The 12,404-nt window shown below is 44.7% G+C and overlaps 2 protein-coding genes across 3 annotated transcripts; both read left to right on the plus strand.

Moving 5' to 3' along the window:
• The first annotated feature begins 820 nt into the window (after nucleotides 1-820).
• On the plus strand, nucleotides 821-6,066 carry LOC112575985. 2 transcript variants are annotated; one of them, XM_025258174.1, is made up of 3 exons: nucleotides 821-1,148; nucleotides 3,474-3,991; nucleotides 4,938-6,066. In XM_025258174.1, the coding sequence occupies exons 2-3, from the start codon at nucleotides 3,924-3,926 to the stop codon at nucleotides 5,431-5,433; spliced, it is 564 nt and encodes a 187-aa protein (XP_025113959.1). In that variant the 5' UTR covers nucleotides 821-1,148; nucleotides 3,474-3,923; the 3' UTR covers nucleotides 5,434-6,066. The 2 variants fall into 2 exon arrangements, with proteins under 2 accessions (XP_025113959.1, XP_025113967.1); XM_025258182.1 differs by lacking the exon at nucleotides 821-1,148 and adding an exon at nucleotides 3,097-3,342.
• A 2,831-nt stretch (nucleotides 6,067-8,897) lies between these two features.
• LOC112573408 lies at nucleotides 8,898-12,263 on the plus strand. Its single transcript, XM_025253743.1, has 2 exons — nucleotides 8,898-9,769; nucleotides 10,938-12,263. The coding sequence occupies exons 1-2, from the start codon at nucleotides 9,684-9,686 to the stop codon at nucleotides 11,464-11,466; spliced, it is 615 nt and encodes a 204-aa protein (XP_025109528.1). The 5' UTR covers nucleotides 8,898-9,683; the 3' UTR covers nucleotides 11,467-12,263.
• The last annotated feature ends 141 nt before the right edge of the window (nucleotides 12,264-12,404 follow it).

Raw genomic sequence — 12,404 nt, forward strand, 5'->3', positions numbered from 1 at the left:
CGAAACAATTAAAATTATAGACAGCGAGTATCGTTGTCAATTTACGATGTACAAACCATGTAAAGGTGAGAAAACCCAGACATTTTGCAAAAATTGTTCTGTCGGGGCCCACGGCACACATCCAGCGAACAGAAACCTGAGTAAATGACTGGGTTTTTTGTGTGTGGGAGTTTGGGATGGGGGGGGGGGCGAAGAGGATTAAAAAAGTAAGAGGCGTGCAAGCCGACCATAGATGCGGGAATTTTTATATGTGTATACAAATCAAGGATATTTTAATGTCGTGCTCGCTCCCTATGATACTGTCGGTGGCGCAGCATGCCACAGTGAAGGTCCAATGTTCGCGCTACTTACGTGGCATCTGTTTACAGGAATAAACGGCGTAAAACGCAAAAAGGTGATACACATGCCAAAAATCACAAAAAAGTCACAAAAATCAAAGAAATCAAATTTTTAAGTATTTTTACAATGTTAAGAAGTCAGAATTGCACAAATAATAATTTATCGATTTGGTCCTGGAGAGATATTTATAGGCAGATTGGAAAACTTTGCTTTTGTTTACGTACACACGCACTCATAATTAAGATTTGACTTTGAAGTCTTTGAAGCGTTTCTCCTGTAAAGGATTGACAGTGCACACACGAACGTAGATAACACAGGAAACTTGTCTGTGCTCAAGGGGTCCTCTATAGATTGTTAGGCAATCTCAATGGAGGTGAAAGGGAACGACGGTGAAGTAAGCAACACGAACTATTTTTGTTTTTCTGTTTATGCCTTGTCGTGTGATGGTCGACGTTTTGTTTTTTCCTCGCAGTTCGAAAATGTGTCATACACTCGAAACTATAAATAAACAACGCAATTTTCCGTATCAGTCATATTCATGTCTCGTCAGAAATTATAGGTTTGTAAATAGTTGCGGCGTCGAACGCTTGCAGTCATAAGCTGTCTTTCAGCATTTTAGTCAGTCAAATTTTGTAGACAGCACTTTCGACATCAACGATATTTAGCCAAAGCCTGCGTGTGCTGCCGTCATTTGTTGCCGCTCAGAGATCGCTTGTTCACTGTTCACTGTGACTTGGTGAGATTGGATTGTTTGCGACTGAACAGTCTGTCCCCTGACTTTGTGGAAAAGACTACAAGGACAAAAGAAGGTAAGCACGTGAGCGCGTACGCGGGTGTGCTAGTGTGTGCGCGAGCTCGCTTGAGAGTGTATATACAAGTCAAAAAAGAAATACGCATGATACAGCTGTAGAATTAGTTTAGACAGCATTTCTGTAGCTATTCTACGGTGGATAAATTTTATGGTCTATAGAGGTCTATGGGTACATTCAAACACCAGGGAGGTGTGCAAGGTTCAGGGACACTGGTCTTACGACAGAAAGTGTTCACAGGTATGACCTATCTCCTGATCATTTAAATCCTGCGCAGCAAGTTATACTAGCGTCAGATATGCTAGGTGCGTGTATTCCTGGACTGAGTTAAAGTCTCCGATGTCCGAAAAATCAAAATATTGTTTAGGAGAGAGCAGAGAAGTGATGCCCGTAAGGGACGGGGGTGGGAATGTAAACAGCTGAAATGCTTATAAAAACAACAGTATCTTAACTAGTTGCCACGTGATTAGCCTGATGGTAGCCTACTGTGCACCCAACATCCCTCAGGGCTATTTCATGCCCGGCTGCCATCTTACACCAATACAATGTGTCCTTCAAAGCTTTGAATTCGTGGTTTGCTTTCGATCGTTACTATCTTACGATACTCTTGTTTTGTCCACAGTATCATGCAAGCCAATCATATATTTTATAACAACATGGAAAAAATTGAACACAGACGTCATTGGCAGGAGCTGTTTGAGAGGCTAGGGTGGGGAATAATGAACGCTGGGATGGCGGGAACAACAGACCAGAAGTAGTGACTTTCTGGACCATTCCTTGGACACGATATTTGCTGTGTCACCCAGAAGTCGTTCTGGCAGTGGTCCACAGTGAAGCCAATATCAGTGACAGAAACTAATATAGACACAGGTTTCCGCATATCAACATCTGCCTGTTATATGTGCTGGGAGCCAATAATATATACATGTAACCGGCTTCTACAGAAATAGCTGTATCGTCTGGTCACACAGCTGTGAACACGCATTCATTCTCAGTCGACACCAAAAACGAAAGTGGATGACCTGCATGACCCATAGATGTTCCTATGCGAACCTGTCAAACTGTTTAAATTATCAACAAATCTTAAAAACTTCCTCCAAAAGAGTTTGTGCGCATTACATGACAAGATATGCGAGTACCCACTATTTCTGTAACTACATTCCACTTTCACCACCGTCAGATGTGTCTGTCCCATTACTGAAGTGCTGTCAAATACTATCTACTGTCCGACCGCTTTTAAAGTGTGATGGAGTGGGCATGTCACTAAAATACTACAATCAATTTTCATCCACACATGTTCTGTTAGATTTTTTTTTTTTTTTTAATACAAGTTGCCGTCTTTAAGATTATTGCACTTTGATCTTTTAGCCGCATTATTATGTGCCAATCAGTTGCGCAGAAATCATGAAAGTGATCGTCTAGAACCATTCACAGAGAAAAAATGTCAAGAGGTTAATCAATCTTTTTCTTGGCTATGAATGCAAACACGAATATCATTCATGTATGTGTCTGTAAGTGTGCGTGTATATCTGTGCGTGTATGTATATTTCTAACGTCTTGCAAATCCATACACTTGGGAGCGTATCGAAGGAGTATTCCCATGTTCCTCCTAGTTTCTACATTATAGCCTTATTGTCAGCAAGGCCACGGCTAAAAGTGCTCGTGACAGTGGGATTAAATTTATTTATATCTAAACCTGTGCAGCTGAACAGTTTTGTACAAGAACACACACAGAGACATTTTGTTTTAAAATGCTTCCTGGGTGAGAATTGTGTCAGCTATTGCCGGTCAACCAGATCTTGTCCCCTCTTGGCACCACTCAGCCCTCGTGAGTGTGGTCAGAAGGAGGTTTCGTTCGCCTGGTCTGGTGAATTCACGAGACAGACATCGGAGACGCGTTACGTGAGCAGCTCGTGCACCACACGTGCCGTGGATCAAGTTCCGTAGCGCTTGCACAGCTTGCACGTGAAGTATCCGTGCGGAAGGTGCGCCCGACACGAACTCCGAAACGCAGCTAGTGAATGCTCGTTCATGCGAGATGCTTGTTCTCTTAGGTGAACGGATCACTCGGCATGTCGACCGTCCGTTGTAAACAGGTTGCGGCTGACTCGTCAGTACTAAAGTCATTTCCATGACTAGGTGGCAAGCGGCAGAGCGAATCCGGTTGATCGTCCCGCTTGCGGTTGACGGTATTGTGAGTGGGTTGAATTCTGAAGTAACAATTGCACTTTTGGAAGGATAACCGTTTCTTACAAAAACAGTGTAGGGTACCGTGGCAGGAATAAGTTGAATGTAGAGTTAATTTTAGACCTTTTATGTTTTCAGGCTTTGGTGTCGACAGCACCAAAAGCATGCACAGTCATGGATACAAACTCTGACATTTCTGAGCCCTATCAAACTATCGTCATTGTCGAGGACAACATAGATTCGTCGAGTGTTGATGCTAACGTCATTCCAGCCAATCGTCAAGAGCCTGACAGCGACCGCTCGGCTCCTTCCACACTTACTTCAGTGCACGTGAACTGGCCATCTCCCAGTAGCACCGCCTGAGGACAAGAGACAGTACTGGCAGCAACCACATCAGCAGAGTGATGGCTGTGGATGTGCTGACAAGTCCCATGGCTGTGGAGGTGGTGATGATGCTGAGCCTGAAGACTGCGCTGCCTGTGCCAGTGACGTGGCATTCCTCGTTGGCAGGGACAAGCAACTGATGCTGGGAAGGAAGTCTTCCATGGCCAGCGTCTCCGACTTCTTCAGGGGCATGTTTTTTGGTCCATGGCGAGAATACCGCCAGGAAATCGTGTCCCTGAGTTCAGCACACGAGCGTTCGCTGTACTCCTAAGGTGAGTAATTGCTTTGCTGCCTGCAGGTGTGACTAATGGAGCGCGCGTACCGTCCCCTGCTAAAGAATATTTTACCATGAAAATATTTAGAGATGTTGAAAAGTAAAAAAAAAAAAAACACTATGTCCAAATTCTCAGTTGATTCCCCTTTTTGGTGTTTTTTTTTTTTCCCCTTTATAACTCTGTCACGGACCTAGTCAGAGTACTAGTACTGAGTGCACGTGTGTGGGCGAAAGTCGTGAGTGATGGAGTTTTTGGAGGTGGACGGCAGTGAGAGTAGAGAGCCATTGCCTAGACAGTGTGCCTCACTAGTGTGTTAGAAATTGTGTTAGTGGATTTTTGTGATTGTGCGAGAAGAATCATTGCCAAGACAGTGAGTTTGAATAGTGGGTAAGAGATCGAGTACATTTTATTTTTGAGGTTGAGTTAGTCGAAGTGTCATTGCCAAGAGAGTGAGCTTCGATAGTAGATTCAGTGGATTTTCTGTGATTGTACTAGAAGAACCATTGCCAAGACAGTGAGTTCGAATAATGTGTAATAGTTACAGTGGATATTTGTGGTTGTATTAATCGAAGAGCAATATTGCAGAGACAGTGTGCCTGACTGGAGCAGAAGAATTAAGAGCTTTTGTGACTGTGTGTATTTTCACAGTGAGGTTTTTTTTAGCATTTTTTTTTTATTAATAAACGTTGGCAGATTCGTACAGGCAAATCATTTTGTTTATTGGAGAGAAAGAACGCGCAATTGTCCGACGCCGCGGGTGTGCTCGAGAGAGTGTGAAAGAGGGAAGCTAGCGGTGTCGTGACAAACTCACACGCCACATAGGACACAGTACAGCAGGTGGTGGTGGTTTTGTTTCTAGGTTTTTTTTTTCTTTATTCCTAAAAGTGTTTGTCGTACCTCAGAACGAGCGTTATTAATTCCAGCCATGTTTTTGTGTGTGCAGACATTCGGCCGGGGAAGCCCGCTTGCCCCTGGATGACGACAACGTGTGGGAGGTGTTGAGGATGTCCGACATGTATATTGTCCCCTCTCTTGTCGACATCTGCTTCCACTACCTGTTGCACTGCCACAAGTCCCGCAAGAGGAGCAGCCACATCTGCCAAGCGCTCGAGTGGTCGCACGCCGGGTGCACGGGCTCGAACTATGCTCGCTGCTTGCAGGTCGCCAAGAGAAGAGCTAGACGAATTTTCCAGAACGAGCCGGCCGTCCGCTTTGTGCTACGAGTGCATGTTGACTCTGGTCAAGGCAGACGACCTGATAGGGGCAGACGAGCTTCAGGTTTACCAGGCTGTAGTCACGTGGGCGAAGGGGCAGTGCCAGTCGGCCATGCCCAACCGGAAGCAGTTGCGGGAGGCAGCACGCGACCTCATACATCACGTGCGCTACCTGGCCATGGCGCCTCAGAAGTTGGAGAGACTTCTGGACAAACCCTCCGATGATTGTCTTCTTAACGAGGAGGAGAAGCAGAGTCTACTGCGTGGAGGCGGAGGCTGGGCCTTCCCGTCCGACGCGCGGCACAAGCTCGCCGCCAAGCGGATCGCTCACCGCAGGAGTCTTACCGTGTGCGGCGAGACGTTGTCGTGGGGATGTGTGGGACACGTGGGCTTCCTCTTCAGCCTCTCCTTCTTGGTTCTATTTGCCGTCGTTTGTTTCATCGTGTACATCCTTTTCAACGCTTCCTGGTGACCTGTAGTGTGTGTGCGTGCATGAGTGTGCATGGGTGTGTGCGTGCTTGAGTGTGCATGGGTGAGTGCGTGCTTGTGTGCATGGGTGCGTGCGTGCGTGAGTGTGCATAGCTTTAAATTAATGTACATACCTACAGACCAGGACTAGACACTGAAGCATGTACAGTCGTACAGTAGTAAACTCAGGAAATTTGTGGAAAGAAGTGGAAATGTTAATGGAACGCACTCTGACTTTTGACAGGAATCGGGCATTGATGCATTTACGTTTTGGCTATGCACACTGTATATAGGGAAAATTGCATTATTTGATCGAAACCAATAATGTTCAGAGCCAACGGCTCATCTATTTTGATTGTTTATTGGAGTCAATAAATACGGAAAAGTCAACTCACAATCTTCGGTTTTCGATATAGGTTCTGTCTACACATCAGTAATAGACGCTCAGCATTTAGTATTTAGTAACGTATTACCAGACCGCAGTCTACATTTCTTCTACAGATATACTTGTTAGACTGCATTTTAATATATGGCATGTGGAATTTCCCCTTGATATAAATAGCAAAGATTACTCAAGTCGGTGTGAACACAGTCTTTGCTCTTATTCAAGATGGCTCATCCGAATGATTTGTACCGGATGTACTCGGCTTTGCGCACTATTTTTGAAATCGACGAACAGTCTTGGGCAACAGGATGTCGCCATCAAGACATTAAATCGCGGTAAGCAAGGCGTGAGTGTATATTTAGCAGCTTACACAGCAGCGGGACTTGCACGGTGTGTAGACGTCACAGGTACCCCGAGTACTACACACACACACTGTGTGCCACATGAGCCAAACAAGAAAAGTCTCCACCTCCCGTTCCACTCAAATCGAGATATTCCCGATATTCTGTCAGTCGATGTTAAATCGAGTAATGATGCAATAGCCAACTACGGTTTCACACTGTCAATTCATCTGATTTTTTTTAAACCACGGATCATACCCGCTGGGGAAAACATCACTGATGAAATTTGAAAGGAGACGAACTTCTCGTACATCGTCAGCGCGTGTTCTGCTCGGGGTGAATAAGAGGCAGCTAACTAAATTAGTTTTGCTTATCTTTAGAAAACAGCAGGAAATAGCTACGACCATTAGCTATACACGTCGACACGGATTATAATATAATATTATTGTCTCAACTGGAACCCAAGCCACGCAGGGGAGAACGCTGGTGTTTACACCAAGTCAGCAGCTACAGATTGTATCACGGGAAGCAGCCAGCCTTGTAAACAAATGTCACAGAGAAAGGTAATTAGAGGGGGGAGGGAAAGAAGCTACATAATGTAACTGATTCACATCAATAGTGTAGCTCCCTTACAGAGCAGAACGATTAAGTGCATAATGCAGGCTCGTGAAAGTATGTTTAAATAACAGGAATAGTTAGAAAGTGTGAGACACTCTTTAAATAGACCACTTTATATAAAATTAAAAATCTGGCATGTTTTAAACTGCGTTCAGCCATGCGTGCGCCGGCCTAAGCACAACTACGGACATCTCGGGCGAGAATTCAACAGCCGTCTCCTCCTCCCTCACCCCAGTCTTTGTGTAGCTTCACCCTCCCTGTCGCTGTGCGGCACGCAGTTCCGCAAGACTGCTAAGTTTCTGTTTCACACCACTGAGTGCTGTTAGACCCCAGAATTAGCTCACGCAGTTCACCTTGACGATGCATGATGTTTTGAGTGTTATCATTGTTGTCAGTTCCTGGTCCTATTTTATTCCAGAACAAATTGCAATAAGGAAACAATCGTATTTACTCGCGAAACTCTACTGAATGGTCAATCAAAATGCTTTGTAAAAAAAAAAAATCTGACTTACCCTTCCCTTCCAAAAGCTTTATTGTTAGGAACATTACAATTGTCACATACCTATCAAATCTGGTTTACAAGTAAGGAGACGGAACTATACAAGTTACCACCAGCATCCGTTTAGTGGTCACAGATGACATAATCGATGAGAAGTTTGTACGAACTGCAGAGGACAGCGGTGACAGAGGGGTGACATGCCTGTCGTTCTACGTCTCTGTAAGCTGTCGACGTAGTTGCGACGTGAGCCGAGATCCTGGTAGGTGCGTAGTGGGGATGGAATGAGAGGACGTGACTGTAGAGGTGAATAGCGTCGTGCAAATGTATCCCACCAGTGAACTGTGCAGTGTACCGTTCTCGCATTTTCTTTTGTCTTGTTTCATTCCTTCTTTCAATCCCGTCAAGTGCAAGGGAAGACCACTCAACCGATCATATCACGTAATCTGCGAAAACCTTTCAGCGAGGACTTTTAGCCCGGAGCTGTGGAGGAGTCAGAGAAGGGGAGCTATGAAAAAGAAATTTTGTATCATTGGACCTAATGTGACCAAACATAAAGATAAATTCTTTCTTTCGTATAGTTTTGTAAATCAAGGGGCATTGATGCAGTTTTCCGTCTATTTCGAATTCCACACTAATATTCTCACCTCTCCAACCCATCTCTGTCATATTCGCGCTGTCTAACCAGACAGTTACACAATCACTTGATGCTGCTGCTTGAAATCTGTGACAGTTCTGAGGATCGCGTTTCTAGACCTCAGGCATTTGATTGCAACCAGACCTGATGGTGCCATGTTTTTGTCGAACTAGACACTGATGAGGTCACGTGATTTTGTATGCGTTTTCTTCAGCTCTCTATGTGTGGGTGCGCGTGTGTGTACGTTTGTGAGCGTCACCATCTCTCTCTATGTCTGTGCACGTTCACTCTCTCAGTATTTGAGGGATGCATTATTGAGAGAGAATGAGTGTGTGTAAGAGAGAGAGAGAGACAGTGTAGATGCGTTCTTGCACAGGAGTGTGTGCACCTGTGAGAGTATGCTTGTGCTCACTGAGAAGGAGAGACAATGACGAGAAAAGAAAAGGAAAGAAAGAAAGAAAAGAAAAGGAAAGAAAAGAAAGAAAGAAAGAAAAGAAAGAAAGAAAGAAAGAAAAGAAAAAAGAAAGAAGAAAAAGGAAAAGAAAGAAAGAAAGAAAAGAAAAGAAAGAAAAAGAAAGAAAAGAAAGAAAAGAAAAGAAAGAAAGAAAAGAGAAAGAAAGAAAAAGAAAAGAAAGAAAGAAAGAAAAAAAGAAAGAAAGAAAAGAAAGAAAGAAAAGAAAGAAAGAAAGAAAGAAAGAAAGAAAGAAAGAAAAAAAGAAAGAAAGAAAGCTTGTTTGTGCCGTGCTGTCTCTGTGATCAGCTTAACTCTCTGCGGGGAGTAGGAGAGTTAATCCGAAGATCACCTGCTAGGATCAGAGAAGATGCACGGAGTCTTAAGGAGTCAAGGTGACATTCACGGGTACTTCGTCAGATTTTTCCGATATTAACCCTCGCCTCTAAGTCCATCCGAGGCAGACCTACCCCGCCGGCTAGCGCTACTCAGTTCACGTCGTCTCGTCTGCTCTCCACCCTGACTTTAAACAGTCGCCTCGTTCACACTCCTCGTCAATAAGAACAAACTAATCTGACTGCACTTCCGTTTAGGGAAGAAACCACAATTTCGGAAGTATCTACATTCGTAAATTTATTTTGTGTGTGCATACGAACGATGCAGATTACAATGAACTGACCACCCAAAGCGCGAAGATTCATGGGATTCTTAGATGGCTGAGAGCCATGACCATCTAGATGACAGGCGGATTCGACGTTAAGCGACGATGAGTCGTCAACTTGCGTTGACAGGTCCGCACGGAAGAGTGAAGTCGGAGGAGTGCATCATCTTGCTTCCAGAAGACGAACCCAGCGTCAAGCCACGTGCATGTCGGGCTAGTCGAGTCCGCTGTTCCTGAGGGTGAGGGAGTGCCGAGCAGCGACCAAAGTGGTGTTGGCATTCTTCTTCGGAGCCATGCACACGACGAAAAAATATCGCTGGACTCCTGTGATGACTTGGTTTATTTCGTAGGCAAAAATGAGCAAGAGTTTGTGGGCCGGAAGTCATTGCTGTCCGCCATTTCGCCTGTGTTCCAAGCCATGTTTTCCGGAAACTGGAAAGAAGCAGACGGCAGACTGACGATATCCCCTGATATCAATCCAGACAGCTTTATTTTTCTGCTCAGGTGAGTCGTTTGCAGATGCACTTGTCGATGATAGTGTTTGTTGCATGATGTTAAAAGAAATTGTTGAGTTCACAGCAAAAGATTACCTGGTGTCGCGCAATTAGCTTGTATGAAAAGTCCGACACAATTAAATGTGTTTTGTTGGAATAGTTCTGAAATTCTCGACATTATAAAACTCGCAGAATTTATTTATCTGAAACAATGTCTCGCTCATGAAGCACTCGATTCGTCCTGATAAAAGCACAACTACTCCTAAATATATTTGACTTATTTTTAAACATACTATACATGACATAATTCGCAATTCTGAAGGTAAGACCACCTGCTATGAAGTTTGCATTGTCTCTATAAATTGTGACAAATAAATAGAAAATTATTTCTCTTTTAAATCTAGCTTTTGTAAACGTATTAAATGAAGATATTAAAAAACTTCCTAACAAAATACAACAGTTGTTTTTTTAAAGAGGTATCATGAAAGTTCACACGTAAGCTTAATGAAGTAAATGTGTAAAGATATTGGAGAGAAACAAACTGAACCTTTATCAAGAAGGAAAAATATCAAAATCCATTAGAAAAAAAGCAAAGAAGCGACAAGACATAAAACTGCACATTCAGCAAGAAGCAAAGACAACTCGCCCCGTCCGATGGCAATAGGAGTTCACAGCTAAATCGTGTCAGACATGTTTTGAGGACAACTTGACATACCGACCTTGTGCAACATCTGCAAGCAAAGCCTCGGAAGTTGGTCAGTGTACGTAACCCTAATGTGTATTGTTGCTATGCTCCACATTCCATCCCATAATACACGCTGTCTCTTGTGTTCCACATTTTATCCCACAATAAACACAGTGCCCCTTGTTTGTGAAACTCCATGATGGACTTCCTAATATACTTGATGTACCATGTGGTTCGTGCTGTCCAATCTAACAGCTTGCTGCTGCTTCTTCGGGTAAAAAAAAATCTGTACCAGACTTTTAGAATTCTCGTGGTAAACTGCTTCGATTTTTAAACAACAAACAAGGCAAAGCAGGGAAGGATTTAGAACATTATCCAGGAAGAACGCTTCTGTTAATGTGTGGTACCACTCGTTCGTATTGTTTTTTTTTTTTTATACCTGTCCACGGGAAGTGGCTGTTTAACAAACCTTTATTTTTTTTTTCTGTAACAGATACGCCGCCGGCGAGAAAAAGCAAGAACTAGACGATGAGTCGGTGTGGACCGTGCTGCAAGTGGCTGACATGTATCAAGTCGAGGCGCTGATCGAGGCCTGCTTCCGCTTCCTGCTGGTGGGTCACGGCCGTTGCGACGAGGCCCGGCACCTGTGCGTCGTGCTGGAACTGACTCACCGCCTGCACAGACCCACCTGGCGGCGCAGGTGTCTGCGACTCATCTCGACCCGCAAGGCGGCAAAGGTGCTGGGCAGCAAGTCGTGCCTGAAGGAGTTGTGCCGAGAGTGCATGCTAGCACTAGTCCAGGCCGAAGACATGCACGTCGACGACGAGGTCCTAGTGCTGAAGGCCGTGTGGACCTGGGCCATGCAGGCCTGTCGCAAAAATCGACAGGTGAAGGTGAGGCGCAGCGAGCTACGGGAGTCGGCCGGTGATCTAGTCTATCACGTTCGCTACCTGTCCATCCCTCGCCGCCAGCTGACCAATCTCCTGCGGTTCGATGCCGGACCCTGTCTGCTGACTGGCTGAGGAAAAATATAATTTGCTAGTGAACGACGGCTCGCTCTTTCCCCCACCGTTCGAGTGGCACGCAACTCCACGGACGACAGTGACGACAGCACGCACGAGCGCGGTCTGCGCACGCTGGACCTCCCTCACCGGGAGGTCCAGAAGTGTGGACCCCGGGGTTACGTGTGTACGGCACTGCTGGCCCTGCTCTTCCTGGCGCTGTTGTTCACCTTCGGATTCCCCATCATTCCTGCCGCCGTCGTTGCCTTCATGTATGGAGCGGGCAACGGTACTGACCTCTTCCAGCACAAGCACGGCATGTAGTAGATGTTACTGAAGCCGTTACTCCCATGTGTTACCTGCTGGCTCTCACACCTATTCGTGGACTTTCACGTGTGGCACGATAGAGAAAGACTTAAATGCCTTCAGAGCGCAGACTCGAGTGATAAAAACAAAAAAAAATCAAAACACACATGCGTAAAAGGAGGTCAGAGGTGTAGTTAGGAAGTGTAACGCCAGGATGGGTGGATTAAAAGATAAGGAGGTATGACGCCACATCTCACCCGGATAAGGGTCAACTATTTTAAGAAACCTTAATCTCCTTCTGACACTGATACCTTTAATGTATTTACCTAACCCTACTCCCAAATGTTTCAGTTTGGTTATCGTTCTTTCTCATTCGAGCTTGGTGGTACTACTGGGTACAGAAAGGGTGTTAGAATCTGCCCCTTGTGGTTATATATACGTGTACACATATTTATTTGGACATATGTCATATGATGTGGCTTGGCATTACAAATAAATTCTGAAAAAACAGAGGGAACATCTTGAAATGTCTAGGTACCTTAGATATGTCAAATTCTATACATAGATACATACATTAAACACATATTCATCTGTATATTTATATGCTCAAATAATCCACCACAAACCCACTCCAACCAAACCCTTTGCCCCTA

This window comes from Pomacea canaliculata, linkage group LG1 (assembly GCF_003073045.1).
Source record: "Pomacea canaliculata isolate SZHN2017 linkage group LG1, ASM307304v1, whole genome shotgun sequence".
In the NCBI taxonomy this organism is placed as follows: Eukaryota; Metazoa; Mollusca; class Gastropoda; order Architaenioglossa; family Ampullariidae; genus Pomacea; species Pomacea canaliculata.

What these genes read in the sequence shown, in the direction of transcription:
- LOC112573408 (XM_025253743.1), top strand. Translation starts at nt 9,684, where the DNA reads ATGTTTTCCGGAAACTGGAAAGAAGCAGACGGCAGACTGACGATATCC. An exon ending in AGCTTTATTTTTCTGCTCAG is followed by an intron (nt 9,770 to 10,937) that starts GTGAGTCGTTTG and finishes TTTCTGTAACAG; the next exon opens with ATACGCCGCCGGCGAGAAAA.
- LOC112575985 (XM_025258174.1), top strand. Translation starts at nt 3,924, where the DNA reads ATGGCGAGAATACCGCCAGGAAATCGTGTCCCTGAGTTCAGCACACGA. An exon ending in GCGTTCGCTGTACTCCTAAG is followed by an intron (nt 3,992 to 4,937) that starts GTGAGTAATTGC and finishes TTGTGTGTGCAG; the next exon opens with ACATTCGGCCGGGGAAGCCC.